This window comes from Cynoglossus semilaevis, chromosome 1, assembly GCF_000523025.1.
Source record: "Cynoglossus semilaevis isolate Cse_v1.0 chromosome 1, Cse_v1.0, whole genome shotgun sequence".
Taxonomy (NCBI): Eukaryota; Metazoa; Chordata; class Actinopteri; order Pleuronectiformes; family Cynoglossidae; genus Cynoglossus; species Cynoglossus semilaevis.
The window spans coordinates 12,930,635-12,949,788 of NC_024307.1; the positions used below are offsets into that span (position 1 = coordinate 12,930,635).

Genomic DNA, 19,154 nt, shown 5'->3' on the forward strand with positions numbered 1-19,154 from the left:
TCCTAAGATCAACTATCTCCAGGCTGATCTGCTGCTGGGTGGGGAAACATATCATATTATATTATATTATATTATTATATTAAAATGTATAGATTCAGGAGAAATCTGTGTATGTAAGTGTGAAATCCCAGGCTGAATATGTACGACCTTCAAACTCTTAGGCCTTAATGAAGGACACCGTCTTTACCCAGACCACAGAAGGGGGAGAAGCAGGCGATGGAGACGACTGAGTGTCAAGTAGTTCAGCACTTCATAAACCAAAAAAGAATGGGAGAAAAATTAACTTAAAAAACTACAGCAGTTAGTCAGTTGAGTTATTAAATGATTTAAGAAAACTGAATAAAAGAAGAAAGTGGTCAATTTCCAATTATCTCAGTGTTCCAGTTCCTAAAAAATAAAGATAAAAATGTGACCAGTAAAAAAATATAAGTGAGGGTTTGTATTACTGTGGAAGTGAAGTTCAGGGTTGTTTTTTTTTAAATGCACCTTTAAAACCTCAAATGAAAACACCCTGACCAGAGGGGGCGTTCAGACAGTCCGCAAGTGTTGGAACTGAGGCCCACAGTGATGCTCAGTGACGGCATCCTACAGGTGGTGAGTATCAGCGCTCGGCAGACCGTCTTTATCAGAGCAGAGACGCACCACCCATCACTGGGGATCCCCTTATCCTTTAGCTAACACACACTCACTCTCTAGCACACACACACACAGAGAGAGAGACACACACACACACAGACCTGTATCACCTAACTGTCAACTGTAGACAAAACCTCTGAGACTCTAATCGTGTCAGAAAAGTGACAGCTCAACTAAACCAGCGTAAACACAAAATTCAGCGATTAAACTGCTTCAGCAGAGATGACTATAAATATATATATATATATTTATATATATAAAAACTCAGTGATAGTGTAGAAGGCACCGTTTACAGCGGTAGATTGTAAAGACAAGCTGTCAGCCTGCTTATAGACAGTCCTCTGACGGAGAGGTCATGGGTTCGCTGCCTGCCACAGCAACTGTGCGTCTGTTGACAGCCAAGAAGGGAAGCACTGGTGTCCTTGAAAAAGACACAAGAACTGTTTCATACCTGCTCAGCCCGTCACCTCTAAAGACACTGCGGATCAGGCTGGTTCAGAGCACAATGCCCTTTAAATTGCCATGACGGGGATCTAATGCATCTGTAAAATCATATATATATATATAAAATATATTTTTTTATATTATATATATACACACACCCACACAACTGTTATTTTTAGCACAACGTTAGTCGGAAAGCTATTTTTTGAATGTCTCTATTGTTTGCCAAATACCTGGATTTAATCAAATCCTGTGTGGGTGCCATGAGATACACCCAACAGGAAGTCGGCCATTTTTAGTTTTGTGCTTACGGTGATGGTATTTTTGCCTGTCACATTTGAGCAAACTACTTAAGAAAACAACAATCAATTATTCAACGTTATATTTTTAAAAAACTGTTACGTTTTGGGGGGGTTGGGTTATTTTTATGGTGTTGCCATAACAACCAAACATCCATCATTAGACATGAAAGAGGAAGTTGCTCTAACTCACACGAAGTCACAGGGCAAACCTACAGGCTACAGGTTGCTATCCCGTGTGCAAAAACAAAAGTTGTTTTCATAATTTCTTAGGTCAAATGTAATAGGGCAAACCTACAGGCTACAGGTTGCTACCCTGTGTGCAAACACAAATAAAAACAAAAGTTGTTGTTTTTTTAGATTCTAGGCTAACAAACAGTTTCCACATAATTTCTAAACTTATTTTGTTCATTACTTTATCAATTAAAAAAAAAGTCTATGTTGTGAAATCGTAGCTATCAAGGGGTTGGGGGGGCAGCTGTCCCTCAGGTATTTATACACTACAGTTGACGTAGACGGACCGCCACTCCTTAAAGAATCATGTACGGATAAATCTTTCCTCCTTCTGATTTGTAATAATAGCGGAAAAGCGTTACAAAAACAAAATGATGCACAGCATCCAACCAACACCTCGCCCTGGAGACTGAGCTGATGTCTGTGTACTGTAGCAGCACAGTACTCTGAGCTGCACATTAGCCTGACTCTCAGCTTCAGTGCATTATTCTGGGCAGCGTGGAGTCAGAGGATGAAACAGGAGACGGGTGTAGTCGAGATGTACGGCCTGCAGTGTGTGTGTGTGTATGTGTGTGTGAAACTACACTGAGAGGAGGGAGGCTCCGACAAACATGGAGGATCAATAAGAGGAGGAGAGACCAGGAGATGGAGAAGCAGGCGACAGAGGAGTGTTGCCAGAGAAATCTAACCTGAAACTGAGGCGCGTTAATTAATTTCAACACGTAGAAATTCCTGATGTAGACAGACATCGGTGATAAACGTTCACAACGACAGGCTGCACTGCTCTGCTCCTGGTCTGTGTGACTGCTGTAGGCCAGACTCTGATCTGGTGAGCAGTTATAAAGAATTGATAGTCAACTATTCCTGGAGCGTGTTTACACAGTGGTCTCTGCTCCTGCACACACTGCGACACACTCACACTTGTCCTTTTAAGGGGAATAAAGACGGAGGTCTGTGTTTGTCAGGAGAACTTTTCACTTCATCTGCTTCCACTGGGTTTAAATAGAGAGAAATGACGACATGTGGCGGAGTAGGACGCAGTGAATATTGTTTTCATTCTCCAAAGAGTCCAGCACACTCCACTTCATTGTAAATGCAAAGAGTGCAAATGTGGTTGGTATTTTTATAGCTTATTTGAATTTGCTCCAGCAGCATTTGACAGATATTGGTCAGCATCCATTATTTAAAAGGTCAAAATGATCCCTGAGATCAAACATCTCTTTTTCAAAGGATCTTTTTTTTTTTACCTGAGAATCTTCATGAAGCTGTTTACAAAGTTGTTGCATTTCAAATATGACGCGACACATCTCAACGCTGTTCTCTTCTTCATTCCTAATTCAAATTCACCATGTTTATGTGGGAACAGGAATGTTACTTTATGATTAGGAAGTGATAAAGTTTGACCTATCCAGGGACCCAGCAGCAACAATATCACTAAACTAAGACCTGTTATCAATGTATATACTGAAGCCAACAAGTTTGGGTAAGTTTCCTCTTTTTTTTAATTTGAAATAACTGGGTAAAAGCTAGGGTGTAAACAATAAAAGGAAAAAAAACTTGGCCAAAACATAAAAATATTAAAAGGGTTAACAAAAAGTCCTTCCTAAAAGACAACTTGAAGTGAACCTACTGTACAAATAAATAAAAGTTTGGCAAAGACTCGAACATGTTTAAAAAGTAACTAACTTAACATAGCTAAAGGTTAGCCAACAAAGATCAAGGTTAGCCAAAGCCAAAGTTTGTCAGTTAAGTTATGCAGAAAACAATTCTGAGAATTAGCTATGGAGGAAATGAGTTCACACAGCAATAAAGACTTTGCCAAAGAATAACTAAATATTATATAATTTGCTATGGCTTAGCCATAAAATTACCCAGGTGTAAAGAAAAGTCAGTAATATTTAGAATTCAAAGACAATATATTTTAAAAGTTAAAAACAAATCCCTACCTTTACATGAATCCTGGGGAACATAAAACTGTCCAAGTGCCACCAGTGGGCCCCGGAGCAGACTTTAAATTCCTCTGGTCTACATTTGCTGTTAAAACATAACAGACCAATCCTTTCACGTGTTCGAAATCATTTTAAATTGGAGTTCATTTAAGTAAGTCCACTTTTTTTTTAAGGCGCGATTTTTACACACCAAAGTTAGTTTAGTGAAAGGTTGGAATCGTGTTGACTATCTTTTTCAAAGCAGCTTTATAAAATAGTTGACACTAGGACATACATTTACCACTAATTGAAGTTTTTATTCCTCTTAGAGAAGCGCGCTCTTTCTGGACGCACGTCGGCCGCGTCAAAGTGCGTAACTCCTCCGATGGCGGCCCGTCAGAGATAACAGATAAGACAGAATGGAGCTACGAAGTCATTTAGTTTAACACACAACCATTAACGTACCAATAACATTCGATAGGAAAAGGACTCCACCGCTGACTCGGGTTGTGTTACACTCCGAACAGCTCCAACAGGTGGTCTGGAGCTAACTTTTGACTTCGGTGTGGGGAAAAACACCCTGACAGTGAACGCACCACGTGACCAAACATCATTAACTCCACACTCACCTGCTGCTGGACGCTGTTCGTCTTCCAAAGTGTTGTCCTGAGATTATTCCTACCAAAGAAACAAAAGTCAATTACAATCCAGTCCCATTGACGTGGATCTGTCCCGGTCAGAGTGGACGCAAGTCTCCACACGGGGGGGCGAGGGGCGCAGGGACAGGCTCCACGGTCATTCCCGACAGTCACAGAGTGAGAGTGACCCTCCCCACTGGGTTAAAAATAAACGCATCCAGTACATGATACAGTGTGTGCGCGGGGGACGGACATTCCTGACCAGAGCAGAGCAGAACTGCTGCTGCTGCTACCACTGCTGCTGCTGCTACTGCTGCGTCTAAGTGGCATACACACTCTTGTAATCTTCCGTGAAGACACCACCCTCCTCCACCAACTCCACTTTACTACACCCACCACAAACCCCTAATCACACCCGGCCCACATCCTGTGACCCACAGTGGGTCAGTGAAGTCACCTGCACTGCTGTCACACGATTAAACACCGGTCACATCCTACGTGATACACACACACACACACACACACACACACACACACACACTTTTAGACTATTCTAGAGTCTGATGTGTTTTACATGTGAAGTCAGATTCTTTTATAAATAAATAAAATATATCGATCTGCCATGGAAATGGTTATCTGTAGGAACTGTAAAAATGTTGAGAGAGACACAATTCAAAATATGTTTTTATGGCCTTGTTGCCCTGCAGAGAAAGACACTGCCATCAGTGGCCAAGCGGCACCATCCACGGTCCAAGACCCATATGTTGTCTTCTTTTTAAAACTACCCTTTTAAAAACGATTGTTGTTGAGAATAAGCCTTTACATTTGCTTCCCTGACCAAAAAAAGCTCGATATATTTAATGTGTACACCAGGCTAACACTTTAGCACAGCACCGTTTGTTCAACACTAATAATACGTACATATTTAAAGTAGGTCGTCAGGAAACTAAAATTCCAACAACAGGTGATAACATAAACACAAGTTGAAAAAGTGGGATTTTGTTTTTGTCTTTATATAAAAAAGCGTCACATCTTAGAACGTAAACTCAGAACATAAATAGACTTTTCGACAATGAACACACTTTAGAAAATAAAAGAAAACAAATTTTTCTTTTTGTAAATCTTGTTCCTTCATCTGTGTTTTCAGGTTTTTCTTTGGTCGCTGTGGGGTCAGTGTTTGATCCCACACAGTCGTCAACCTTCAGCTAATGTCAATAACAACAACAATATGGCTTCATGACTTCATACCAGCTGACCTGCCTCTGCATAGTTGTAATCATTGTTGTACAAACATAAAAATAAAGGAACATTTATGCATAAAAACCACTTTGTGCAAGTGGCTGTAAACACCAGCACCGAGCTGTGGAAGAATTCAAAAAACACATTCATGAGACATAAAAAAAAAAAAAAAAAAAACTGCACAAAAAATGACAAGTTAGAAATAAATACAAGTGAACTGAGAACTAACAGAGAACAGAAAAACAAAATCAGCTTATGCAGATTAAGTACCATGGAGAAAAATATGAACAAAATGTAACATTTTTAAAAACTGGATCCTTAACAAAATTCTCCACAGGTTTCAAAGGTGGTTAAAAGTTTGCAGTGCTTATGTGGAATAAAAATAATATTTAAGATAAAATTATAAATGCTTATATTTAAACAATAAACCACCATTTTAACCAATACACAGGTAAGAACACGTTTCAAAACATTGGGCTGTTAAAGTGAACTGATGGATTAAATATAAATGGACCTAACTGTGCACCTTGAAAGGCTTTTGATTAATTTCAAAGGAAAATGTAACACATTAAGCTAATATTTAGTCTAGCACGTCAAGCTAATATTAAGCTCATTGACACCAATGCTAAACTGCCTTTTGAGCATTTCTGCTAATTTTTGACATTGTTTTCCTGAAATGCATCTTTATCTACTTTTCTTCAGTGGACTCGTAATGTGTGTTTACGCTAACTTTTCACTAGCTCTGAAATATGTTTTAGTTTGGTAAAAAAATATTTTTTTAATTGTTGCCAGAAGTTTTTTATTGAAATTCATAGCCAACTGTTAGCGGACTTGTAGTTTTTTTTTTCTATTTCTTTGGTATATTGGAAACCCACAAAGAGGCCTTTTAGCTTGATTGTTAGCTAGCTTTTAGTAAAGTCGAGACTCAACTTTTGGAAAAATATTTTGATCAGGTGTGTTTTTTATGCAGCTCTTTGTCGTCTAATGTACAATTACGAAAAAAAAACTTTTATGGCAAATTATATTAATGCTACATTTGAAGTGCTCTGTTTTTCTCCTTTCTCCTTCTCCAACTTCTTCTTTTACGGTGACTACATTTGAAGTGCTCTGTTTTTCTCCTTCCTCCTTCTCCAACTTCTTTTACGGTGACAAATTCGATTTAATTAGAAATTACTTATGAAGAGTTGTAACATTTTTAAAAGATTCATTTGACAAATAAAACGTATTTATCATAAACCCAAATTCTAGCTTAATTTAACCTTAATTCTCTTTTTAAGTTTTGTTACAAATGTGCATATATAAAGGTAACAAGAAAAATAATAGTGCTTGATGATTAACTATAATGGAAAAAAAAAACTAAATATAACATTGGGATAAAAAACATTATGGATTATTCACTGCTCAGAGCCCTGTTTTCTCCTCCTCCTCCTCCTCGGGGACCTTTTTACTCTGCCTGATAATATTTGTTGTTTTGTCCCGTGCCGACTGTATTTTTAGCTTTTCGCCCATTAGGTCCCAAATCAGTTGAAGGACATTTGAAATTACATTCTGAATAATGAAGGTCAGAAATACGCAGCAGCAGGTGAAAATACAACAAAAAGATACTGTATTTATGGACTTTTTTTTCAGCAAAATTCTTCCTCGGTGTGTTTATTTCTGGCTCCAAACAGTCAAAAAGAAGAAGAAATTCTTTTAAATGTGTCCTAATACTCCAGATCTGAGGGCGTTGCCTCATCCTTCACCCAAACAGGTTTTGAATTAAAGTGAACATTTGCATAAAGTCTGTGACCTCAGCTGTGGAATAAAGAGACGCTGACCCTCGTCAACAGATTTAATCTCACATGTCCTGTCCTGTCCTGTCCTTGTGGCTGCATCTCTGACAGCGTTTATATATTTATGATAAATTTATAGCAGATAGAAACTAGTGGCGAAACATTGCTGGTGTAAATAAATGTCACCATTTGCCCCTGACTGTCTGTTAAACTTGAATTTCTTCTCTTTTCCACATATATATTTCTTTTACTTCATTTTGACCGAGTTTAAGGCACGAATGAATGTGAAAAATAAAGAACATATATATATATATACATATATATTTATATGTATATATATGTCAATAAACTACAGTGAATGTGCCATATTTGTTTGTTTTAAGACAATCTTTGGTAGCTTAGGATTATAATAACACAAATATATCATTATTTACAGGTACAAAAATAACAAAAAAACTTTTGAAACCTTCAGGTAAAAAAGCTGCTCAAAGTCTGTAACAGGAACAAGTGAAATATGTAACAGTGCTCTCCTTAAAGTAGAAACAAAAGTCAAGTATATAAAGATTTTCAGGTGCAAGGTGAAAAGACGAACTGACTTGATGCTGGGTTTAAGTGCTCACAGAGAACCTCAGGTGTCTCCATGTCTCCTGGTGATTATTACTATGAAGTGAGGAAAGTGTTGAGGTCAGCGATGACGGCCGCCTGCCTCCAGGCCACGCTGCTCAGGAGACGAGGAGGAAAAGACGGAGACTTCAGGTCCACCTTTGAGACAGGACAAGGACTTGGTCAGGACACAACACAACCGGGACAAACACTACATGGAGACAAACAGCAGCAGATGTGGTTTGATGTGGAGAATTTGTTTTTCTCTTGTTGTTAACTTTGTAAAGTTACATTAAACCGGAATGATTTGGGCGGTGATAAGCCAGTGATGCTTGCAACGTTCTAGGCAAAAGAAATGACTGTACTTTTGATTGTATTCCATTTAAATGTGGAATGTGGAAACCCTGAAGGTTCTATACAGTAGACTGGTAAAACCTCATGTTCAGATACAGTATTTATCATCCTGTTGTCACCAAACCAAACTGTCTGTTGTAAGGTAATGACAGTGGTCACAGAAATACAAATTAGTTTACAGACACTGAATCACCTGCAGCATGTAAATGACTCTGGTGAGTTCTTTCCCATTCTGTCTGATTGGCTGAAGGACCCAACAACTGGGCATCATCTCCCCCCGAACAGCATCCACACTGGGACGAGGCAGAGACTCTTCATACACCGACTGCATGGCCAGGATGTAGAGGCCACCCTGAGGCAGAGAAACAGGGGTAGGAGGGGCCGGGGGGAGAGGAGGGGGGGCAGCAGAGTGATGCTCAAAACATCCTGGAATAATAATATTTTTATGAACTGTTTATCAATATAAACAGTGTAGTCTCATTCTATATATCATATAAATATGTATACAGTATATATTTATAGCTTGAATATGTCTATATATACCTGTATATTTCGATATTAAACATGTCTATATATATATATATATATGAACATTTCTATATTTTATATATTAATATATACATATATAGTAAAAGCTCCATATATCACCTGTCCTCCGTCACAGCTTACATGCAGTATATTAGACAGAGTGATGTGGTTCAGTCTTAGTATCAGTCCAAGTCAGGAAAAGCTGCTCAGATGCAGCACAGAGCCGACTAACAGCAGTGGTCAGAGCAGTGATGTTGTTTCTGCAGCTGTGTTTACCTGTTTGGACTCGGTGCTGATGCAGCAGAAGTCCCTTGGCTGACTCAGGTGGCATGTGGAGGCATCTGTCAGTATGTAGACTGTAGGGGGAGACAGAGAAGAGAGACACAGAGACGTTCATTCTTCACTGTTTAATTCGTGGACAGGCTTCATGGGAAGCTGCAGCCAATCACAGCTGCCAACAGTCCTGCATGTTTTTGGACTGTGGTGGGGACCAGAGTGGGTTACCAACAGGAACGGAACTGCTGATTGTGTTGCTTCAAGGCATGAGCACCAGCAACCTTTTACTGTGGCTTTAAAAAATGTAAGACTCTAAAGAAAACTTCGATAGAAAACCAAGGTTAAAAAGAAATCTATTTTTTGTTGGGGAGTGTGGGGATAAACTACTAAAATTTGGCAATGTATTTATAGAACACAAGAAATGAATTGTGGTTATATACAAAGTTCAACTGAGCCTACACTCAAAAATGACTAGATGTAAAATAAAACATATATAAATAACTCTTGCCCATCAAACTCACAAGTAAAATCATTGATGTATCTGAGAGCGAGCAACACACAATCTAAGTTTGACCCTCAAGAAATATATAACAAATATATAGCAACAATATACTGCCATCAAAAATGAAAAAACAAAACAGGATAATCCTTTTCACATTTCTAAACCTGACCAAAAATAGTTACATGTTACATGAAGGTCTGAGTTTAAAGTCAGCCTGAATAAATCTGAAATTTTGTCACAAAAAGAGCCAAATTCAACCCAAAATAGCTTTAAATAACCTCAATCTGCTGCATATCATTCTTAAGGAGCATGTTGACGACAATTAACAAAGGTTAATTAATTCCTTAAGATGGATGCTATCTGCAGTAGAACTCATTCAAATGCCACAAATTACTACAGTATCTACATATCTCTACAGAATGCAGAGCAAAAAACACAAAGTCCTGCTGATTTTGTGAAGATGTTGTACGCAGTACAACGCAGGTGTGGAAATGGATTCTTGTAACACAATATACTTGTCAGTGATGAATGAGTCTCCACACCCAGGAAATGTAATGGCTGCAGATGCAGAGCACGGAGTAATGCACATACAGAGTCCATTAAAGTCACACAAGAATATAAATAGTACTGCAGTAAAGTAATAGCTGCATTTTTTATACATTAACATTATGCTAAATGCAAACGCAATGTAGAAATGCAGCATCCCATCAATTACCATTACAATGTCTAATTTAGCCAAAGCAGCTGAAGACTGGCATTAACTCACCCAGCTGAGTGCTGTCATCTAGTGGTCGTGTCCACACAGAGCGCACTGACTGATTATACAAGTGGCTCCTGGACAGCTGACAGATTGTCTTCCACAGAAGGTCCACAGGTCTGTCCAGCTCCGCTGCAGCCAGGAAACCATGCACCCCCTGGCTGCAGGAGGGCTTGTGGTAGGAGTGGACGCCTTGATCTACACCCTGGTACCTTAAGGAAAGGAAAGGAACTTTTTAATTGAGTGTATCCCAAAATAAAAGACTGACAGAAATATTCTCTTCATAAATCCAGCAAGTAAATAAAACGTCGTTCTGGTCCAATTTAATCCCAAGTTTTATTGCAAAGAACAAGTATATTATGAAAATGAAACATTTAATAAACTCTCGATTTACCAAACATTTCATCAACACCCAGAATGTTTCTTGATCATGAAAAATGAATGCAATTTCCACATTGTTTTCTACAATACACAGACAAAAGACATTTACTCAGAGGTTTCTGGAGATTAAAAAAAAAAAAAGTTATCAGTTTATATTAACTGACTGAAGAGACTTCAAATCAAAACTTAAAATGTGGACAACAAAGAAATTCCTTTATCTGTAAATGTAGAAAAGCTAATCGAATCGTGAAATTATTTTCCAAATATTGCAGGCAACGTCTTCTATTAAATTTCACCTAGTGGACAGAATAAGCCATGTGAATGTCCATTTCTGGACCATGAGCCATATGTTTGATCAAATCAGATGTGTGTGAAACGGCTGAATTTACCTCCATTCTGCAGAGGCTTTACCCATCACCAAGTTGGTAAAATCTCTGGTGGAGGCAAGTTGCACCTGTAAAGAAGAAAACATCAAAATGATTATAAATAGTAGTGCGCCAACTCTAAAAGAAAAAAAATGAAATACTTTCATATATTATATAAGTCTAAAAGAAAAAAAATGAAATACTTTCTTATATTATATAAGAATAATAATATTTTCTTTAATTGATCAGTGTAGCTTACTAGCATAGCACTGGCAATCCCAACAAATACAACTTTGCGATAAGGATTGGAAACATTTTCTGTTACCTCAGCTAGCGCCTCCCGAAGGAGAATGGAGGTGAGATCCTGATGGGCTGTGGAGAGAGAAGAGGTGCAGGAGCCAAAGGAGGTGGAGCGCTGACGCAAACAGGTGGAGGGCGATGGAGATGAGGTTACCCGTGGTTCAAAGACAGTGATGGACGCCTCGGTGCAAATGTCTATTAAAAACCATGGCCATATGAAGAGGGGAGAGTGAGCAGGTTAAAACTGGACCAAACCAGAGACAGATGGAGGACAAATATCCTTGGTGAACATTCTTTAAATTCTCAAGAAGAATATTTAATTATTATGATTAAACACTTACCCTGTGGATTTAAACATTTACCATTTTTTCAATAATAACAATTATATGTAAGTGTAGTAAATGATTGCTCTGTTTATACCCTGGGAAGACAGCCAGACTCTAGGTGTCTTCACACTTTGAGGACCACATAATGGAGGACGTGTCCAGATCTTCTGTCCTTCATCCTGAGTCACCTGAACCAAAAACAAAATACAGGTGATTTTTTTATTGTATTTTCCCAGTACAAAATAAGTGTAATATTATTTGAATTGTTTTTTTTTTTTAGTGAACCAACCTGTCCATTTAAAGCTGGTCTGCTGCTGTGCTGTTGCTGGACCGTGTTCCCACTGTTGTATCCTGATGTGGGTCCAGATGAAAGACTCAGACTGGATCCAGTGCACAAGGTGCTGTTACTGGTTCTGGTCCGATACCTCGGGTCGTCCTGGACAGAAGGTAAATAAAGATAAGGGAGCTGCTAGGATTTAGGATCTTTTCCTTAATCAATTTTACAAACCTTTTCCTCAGGAGTCAGCGCCTGCTGTTGAAGCCTCCTTTTCTCCTGCTCCGTTCTCTCTCGCAGTCGTTCTCTAGCTCTCGCAATCTCCGTCATGGCTTCTTGTCGGGCTCGGCCGTAATCACGCAACATGTGCTCAATGTCTGATGGATACTGTCCCTCTCCTCTTGGAGAATTTGTTAACCTGTGATTACAGATGACAATATTTCAGATTTACTCTTGCTTACTTCTTTTGTTTGGTAGAGGAAGTCTCCTTACCTGGTGCTGTCGATCACCTCCTGACGGAGCTGTTGCAGGTATTCCATGCGGCGACTGGGAGACACAGGAGGTATCTTGGAAGGGGACGCAGCCTCTTCAGAGGACGAGCAAGGACACTTCTTGGGACTTAGACTTCGAGCTCTGCGGTAAGTCTGGAGTCGCCGCTCCCTCTCGTGCCTCAAACTCTCAATACTCCTTCGGTGTCTGGATAGAAAGATAAATATGTTGTCAAACAGAAGATGTCAAAATGAACTGAATTTTGGCAAAACGGCCATTACATAGAAATTACAAAAAAATAAAGTTAGCCCAAAAAGCGCTACATGTACAAAAGCGCCAACTAGAGGGCTGACAGTTAGCAAAAAATATCTTAACTATATTGGCTGACAGTTAGCAAAAAATATCTTAAAATAACTAAAACATCTCTACAGATTTGCTAAGAAGTAGACAACTAATAGCAAAAAATATAACAAAATTGCTGTAGCCGTAGCGGATTGAAGTAGCTATCGAGCTCTCAAATGACAACTGTTAGCCAAAAAAGAGCCAAACGTTATGTCTTAAAACCATAAAAACATTTTAAAAGCATAGCTAACAGTTAGGCAAGACTTTTCTCCTTAATAATTGGAAATAGCCAAAATGGTTGGCTATGGTTAGCATATCTAATATTGGATAATAACCATTATGAAATTAGGCCTATAACACTGTATAGAAAAAAATTCTAATCAACTTTTCTTTTTTTCCTTTTTATACTGAAAGCAGTTTTCTGTCTTTTCTTACCGATCATAAAGCTGCTGTTTGGTACGGGCAGAGTTCACTGGCTCCAGATCTTCACTGGTCTTTGGGGACAACATCTTCAACAACGTGTCTGTCTCTCCTAGACCATAATGCAACTTGGCCTCCGTCAGTTCCACAGACAGCGGCGTTGGGTTCATGCTCAGACTGACTGAAGCCATCACCTGCTCTCTCTCCTGTCTTAACCTCTTGATCTCTCTGACCCGTCTCTCACTGTTAGCCACAGACTCCAGGTTCGATCCACAGCTTTCTATTTCACCCCAATCACCGACATTTCTACTGTTGTCTTGGTTGACGTTCACCAACTCCTGCTGTTTCTTGATGAGTTTGGATCGTTGCTGGTTTATACCAGACCAGTTGGTGAACTTGTTGTGCATAGGAAGGTCTTCTGGTATCATGCTGCGATCTTGAGACTTTAGTTCGCTGGTCAAAGGTTGGATATTCACAAGAACGTCTGTGTTGCATTCACTGGGAGCCAAGGACAACGTGTCATCTTCATGAGGTTCAGGAGTTGCACCATTAACACAAAACTCTGAAGAATCATCAAACATTCTGCTGTAAATTGAACATTTTCTATTGGCTACTTTAGTCTGAAGCTTGTGTTCATTGACGTGTTCGTTGACTGAAGAGATGTGTTTGTTTGTAGAACTCGAAGTTCTTGTTGTTGTCTGAGAGAAACGTTGGTCTTCAAAGATCTTCTCACAACTGTCCAACAATGAACCAGAGTTGGTGGGACCTGATTTGAGACTTTTATTCATCTTCTCAAGAGACTCAGAGTGAGTGGATGAAGCTTATTCATCTTCTCAAGAGACTCAGAGTTCGAATCACACTTCGATGTGGACAATGATTGTTGGCAAGAAGACGATGATAGATCATCCTCCACAAAATCACTGAATGTTTTCCTACGTGTAGGTTTTAAAGATTTAACTCCGACGGTCAAAATTGGAGATGATGCTCGATCTTTGTACGAAACCCGTTTCTTTACACCAGTCAATGGCTCATTTCTTTTGGACATACCTTGAATATCTTGAAGTCCACGTCCTAATGACTGTCTTTCAAATGTTGCAGAAGTTGTGCTTTGCTGTACAAATCCCGAAGATACAGATCTGACACGTCTTTGACCTTCAGCTACATAAATGTGTGAACTCAGGTCTGGCATGCTCTGCCTCCTTTCATCTGTGTTAGCATTAGCTTCAATTTGATGGCGTAAATTTTGGTGTGGAGACATGCTGGGAGCCTCCGGAGCGATCACTTTGACTATCACGTTGATCTCATGAGCTTTGGAGGTTTTATTGGGTGTTTGGTGAACGACGACTTCCTTCTCTGCCTGCCTTAAAAACATATCTGTCTGGATCCCAACGTCTGAGGCTGTTTGAGTCGAACAATTTTTCACAGACTCACAGTACGAGGTGCTGAGATTGGTCAAGTTCACACTACGTCTTGGACTGGACCTCCGGACTTCACCTGTCCTCATTTCCTGGACATCTCCAAGAAGATCAGAGGTGCTGTCAATCAACTTAGAAAGATGAGCTGACATGCTCTCCATGCTGGCCCAGGTAGAAGACTCCTTTATATCCTTGGGTCTTTGTAAAGTTGGTCCGTCTGTCTGGCTTCTTCTGTGACGCTCTTTGTTTTTTGTAGCACGTCCAGTGCTGATGACTTTCATCATTTGAGTCACCTGCTCAGTTTGGGTTCCATGTTCACACATCTTCATCTGTCCACAGGTCTGAACCTCGTTTGCCTTTGACTCTTGCTCAGATGAGTAGATGTACATAATTTCATCCACGTTGCCAGAGCTGTTGCCAAAATCCCCCGATGCATTGTTACCAGAAGAGCTGCAGCTAACCGTCAGACTGTTCGTGTCCAGCACAGACTTTCTTTTGCCCGATTCCTTATAGTCTTCCATGCTGCTCAGTGTGCTGGAGAGGCCCTTGTTGGTGGCGTAAGTGCTGAGGTGGGAGTTGAAAGGCGAGTTCTGTCCATTCAAGCCATTCTCCACACTGCAGCACCGTGCTATACGTTTTTCTGAGCTGTTTAGAAGCGGAGATTTGCAAGACAGATCGGCGGCACTGCCGAACGAAGGGTTCTTGTAACGGTGCTGGTGTGAGTTCCCATCTTCCCACTGGTGAACAAAAGGGTTAATGTCACTGGAGGCAAAATTCATCGGTGAGTCTTTAGCGCGTAAAGTCAGGTGTGCTTCACTTTTTCCTGTGTGTGAGATCAGTGCTTCTTTGTTTGTGTTTTGTGAGGCAGCTTGAGGTGGTAGTGAGGGTGTCTTTTGATGTGTGTGATCTGCATTAGGTTTAGGTCCACCAGGTCCATGAGTCCTTCGTCCTGAAGACACAGAAGCTTGTTTATCTTCTTGTCTCTCATTATTCTGTGTATTAAGCTTCACCCATTTACATTGGAGCTTGCTGTAATGGACTCTGGTAGTTTTATCTTCCTCCTCGTCGGACGATTTTAGAGAAGAATCAGAGGAATAAGAGACAACAGCTTTTACCTTGGACCTTCTGATTCTCTTGGACTTTTTGGTCATAAGAGAAGAATGAGATACTGTACCACTCAATGTGGTTACGTCGTGGTCTTTGGACATGACAGAACTGTAACATTTTGTACTTTTAACAACAGGTTCTTTTGGAATTTTGTGCTGAGGATCTGAAGAACTATTGATTTTCTCCATTGTTGAAGAACCAGGAGCCTCCAATCGGCAGATCGATGTTACAAAGGTTTCTTTACTGCTATCTTCGAGGGTAACTTTGCTGTGTGAATCCTGGAACTTGACATGGTTCACATTGCCCCCAAAAGTCTGGGATAGTTTTTTTGAATGTGTTTCTGCAAATTGGAAATGGTGTGTTAATTTTAAAGAGGGCTTGTCTCCTTTAACGGTCTTACTTCTGTTGTTTACTTCATGGGCTGCGAGATTACCACAGTCTTTCAATGCAATCTGAAGATTTTCTTTATGAGTCAACAGTCGCTTGGCTTCAGGTTTCACCTGAACGAGTTCGCATTGTTTGTCAAAAGTCTTTGTCGAACTTTGCTGAGCTGGTTTATAATGGTCTTCAACAATAGATGCAAGGTCACCTCCAGAGAAAACCGCTCTGTCAGCGCTGGTGCTGGTTGGTTCATTTGCGTTCAGGTCATTTCTGCCAGAGTAGGGATGAAGACATAGCTTTTCTTTAGTGATCTCAATGTTTGTGCAAGGATCAATACATTTTCTCTCATCCACCGGCAACAAACTAGTTGCCTGCAAAATAGCGATTACAGAGTTCACCGACTCAGAGTCTTTCTTTGCTGCATTCTTTGGGTTCTCATCAAGAAAGCTGTGTGTCCGATCAGTTTGAACTTCAGTGGATTTAAACATGGAGCTCCGACATCTATTCCCAAGTTGGTCCATCGAAGTTGATGGAACATTGTGACTTTTATCCATTTCATCTTCACTAACATTTTCAGCTAAAGATCGTCCATTTATACGTAGCCTTGCTTTTACCTCATCTTCTCTCTCATCAACCTGCTGCTTCTCTGTCGTTTTGTGGTTTTCACTTTCACATCCATAGTGACATGGATCAGATGTAAAAACATTCAGGAACTGGCTCTGGTTCATGGACAACCTCACATGCTCTTTCACCATTTCAGCAATTCGTAGATCAATTGCACTACAAATAGCATCCGATCTGCAAATGTGCTTTTTGTTTTCCATGTTTTCTCTGCTGCCATTCATTGTGAATTCCTCGCCACTTGGTTTTACTTCCTGTACTGGTACATTTCCCTTTGAAACGACCTTACTTTCTCGAGGGGATCTACATTGAAGATCTCCGTCATCACTTCTAGACTCACAGGTCATTTCTTTAAAGGCCTCCTCAGGTTTCAGGTTTTTGGAACAATATAAATCAAACCCGTAGCAATTAGTCTTCACCACAGACTGCTCTTCTTTTGCGTAGCTGGCATATTTATTATCGTCAAGAGAAATATCTGTATCCTGTCTGTCTATCATTTGAGAACTGGACGTTACCAAATCCCCCCCGTTGCTCCGTTTTGGAATTTTCAAGCTCCCAATGAAAATCTCCTGTTGCTCCTTGTTTCTCTTCCTGGAATTTTTACAAGCCGATTTAACAAGCTCCTGTTCGAGTGCTACGGAATTCTCTGTGCCAACTGACAAAAGTTTGGTGCTGTCAATCTCACAGTGCTCCGCCTCCTTATCTACACTGCACAGAGATTCTTTATCAGAGGTACACACCATTTCAGACATCTTGTCTAGTACATCGGTGCAGTTAACAGGGTTTATGGAGTCATGTGTTTGCGGATGACAATCAGAGGTACACATGTCACTGTCGGAAGACATGTGGACATCACAAGCTGCAAAATTGGCTGCATTTTTGGACTCTTGAAGTAAGTCTGTCGCTCCTTCGGCAGTTTGAGGGGTCCCAGTGTGTAAAACTGAAGTGCTCTGATCAGGAAATGGTACGGAGATTGAATTTCCACTGTTTTTGTCCCGGTTTGCTGTATTCTGGGACAACCTGGTCCTGTTTTCCTGCATGGTAACATTCACAATATCAGAGCCAGTGGTGGTTGAGCAGCAGCCTCTGTATTCACTCTGAGATTCTGACAGGTTTACACTAGTCAGGCTGGAGCTGCGGCTGCTGCTGTTTTCAACATGTCCGACCATCAGTGGTCTCTGGAAAGTCAGAGAATCCCTGTGAATCCTGGGACTCTCTGTGGTGTCGGTGGACGACCAGGCGTCAGTGAGTGCCTGAAAGATTTCCGTCTCACTTGCGTTGCAGTTGCTCAGTGAGCATGGACTCTGCAATGTCCCAAAGTCCTCTGTTAATTTTTGTATGATGGTATGATGGACACTTCTAGTGTCTTCTACAGATGCACCACTCTCTGACTGACTCCACATTGCCTCTACTGGGCTAATTTGGCGTTTCTTACAGTCTGAGCTGCTCTGTTCAGGCCGGTCAGTGACCAGTGAATAAGTCGGTACGAGTGTTCGTCTGAGGCTCTCTAACCTGGAGTGTTTCTTATTGGTCTCCACAGCCAAAGAATCTTGAGAAATCTCACTGTCTTCACTTTCTGTTTCACTCTGCGCCGCTTCCTCTCGTCTCAGCTGCTCGGCAAGAACCGTCACGTACGCAGAAGAAAGTGAATCCAGTGAAAAAAGGCTGTCGCAGTCCGACAGCCCTCCGTTCACGTCTTCTTCTTCTCCTTCTTCCCACTTCACCAAATCTTGCTGCATTTCCACCCAACTGCCTGTCTTCTCCAGAAGAGCTTCTGTACTGTGCCAGCGTCTCCGTTTAATGACGTCCCCAACACTTGTCCTCAGGTCAAGCTCCTCACACGAGACAGATGTTTTGATTTTATCTGACTCTTGACTCATTTTGGTGTTTTTAAAGCACCTCTCTCTTTTTGATCCCCAGTGGAATTTGCTCCCTAAAAGTTTAGGAACTCTGGCTCCAGTTGTACCTAACGGTGGTTTTCTGAAAACTTTGGACAACACAGTTTTTAACTTAGGTCTTACAGAACCAGAGATGGACTTTCTGATGGGTTCTAGTTCTTTAATTCTAGTTAGATGTGATGGGGTCTTAGAGCTTGTGGAGGATGCTGCCGTATTTTCTTTGCAGACTGTTTGCACAGTATTCTGCGACTTCAGAGGAATTATGTTCTGATCGGATTTGTTCTTAAAAGACAGGTCTCGGTTTGGCAGCAGTGGTTTTCTTTCAGGACGTTCTTGACAAACCAGAGCTTGAGATTCCCCTCTGGGAGTTTGTCTGATGTTTTCAGATGAGCTGACTCTGCTTTGGCAGGATTTATTTTGCTGTGAGAAAGTCGTCCCAGAGCAACTTTGAGACCTTTCCCGAGGAAGACACTCATCTGAAACCCACTCTCTGCTGTCAACACAGTCAGACGGTATGGAAAGATTTGTGGAAGTCAGTTCTGTGGATCTGTTTCTCTTAAGGAAATGCCTGTAAAGAAATGAAAATACAGACATTTAGAAAAACATTACAGAAGACTGGATTGGT

At 40.5% G+C, this 19,154-nt stretch overlaps 2 protein-coding genes across 4 annotated transcripts in view; both read right to left on the reverse strand.

Moving 5' to 3' along the window:
- sptb (spectrin, beta, erythrocytic) overlaps window positions 1–4,528 on the reverse strand; it is a 45,112-nt gene extending 40,584 nt beyond the window's left edge. Inside the window, exon 1 of the mRNA XM_008311842.3 lies at window positions 4,171–4,528. The gene's annotated coding sequence lies outside the window, so the exon portion shown is untranslated. The remainder of the gene's footprint in view (window positions 1–4,170) is intronic.
- A 1,990-nt stretch (window positions 4,529–6,518) lies between these two features.
- Window positions 6,519–19,154, reverse strand: part of stard9 (StAR-related lipid transfer (START) domain containing 9) — a 41,736-nt gene continuing 29,100 nt past the window's right edge. For 2 of the 3 annotated variants that reach the window (XM_025055014.1, XM_008311829.3), the window contains exons 22-33: window positions 13,961–19,097; window positions 13,123–13,928; window positions 12,349–12,552; window positions 12,091–12,274; window positions 11,872–12,018; window positions 11,677–11,770; window positions 11,282–11,451; window positions 10,981–11,045; window positions 10,220–10,422; window positions 8,952–9,031; window positions 8,341–8,499; window positions 6,519–7,952 (exon numbers count right to left, since the gene is read on the reverse strand). In XM_025055014.1, the coding sequence (XP_024910782.1) occupies window positions 7,851–7,952; window positions 8,341–8,499; window positions 8,952–9,031; window positions 10,220–10,422; window positions 10,981–11,045; window positions 11,282–11,451; window positions 11,677–11,770; window positions 11,872–12,018; window positions 12,091–12,274; window positions 12,349–12,552; window positions 13,123–13,928; window positions 13,961–19,097 (7,351 nt within the window). In that variant the 3' untranslated portion in view covers window positions 6,519–7,850. The other variant, XM_017036789.2, reaches the window with a different exon arrangement.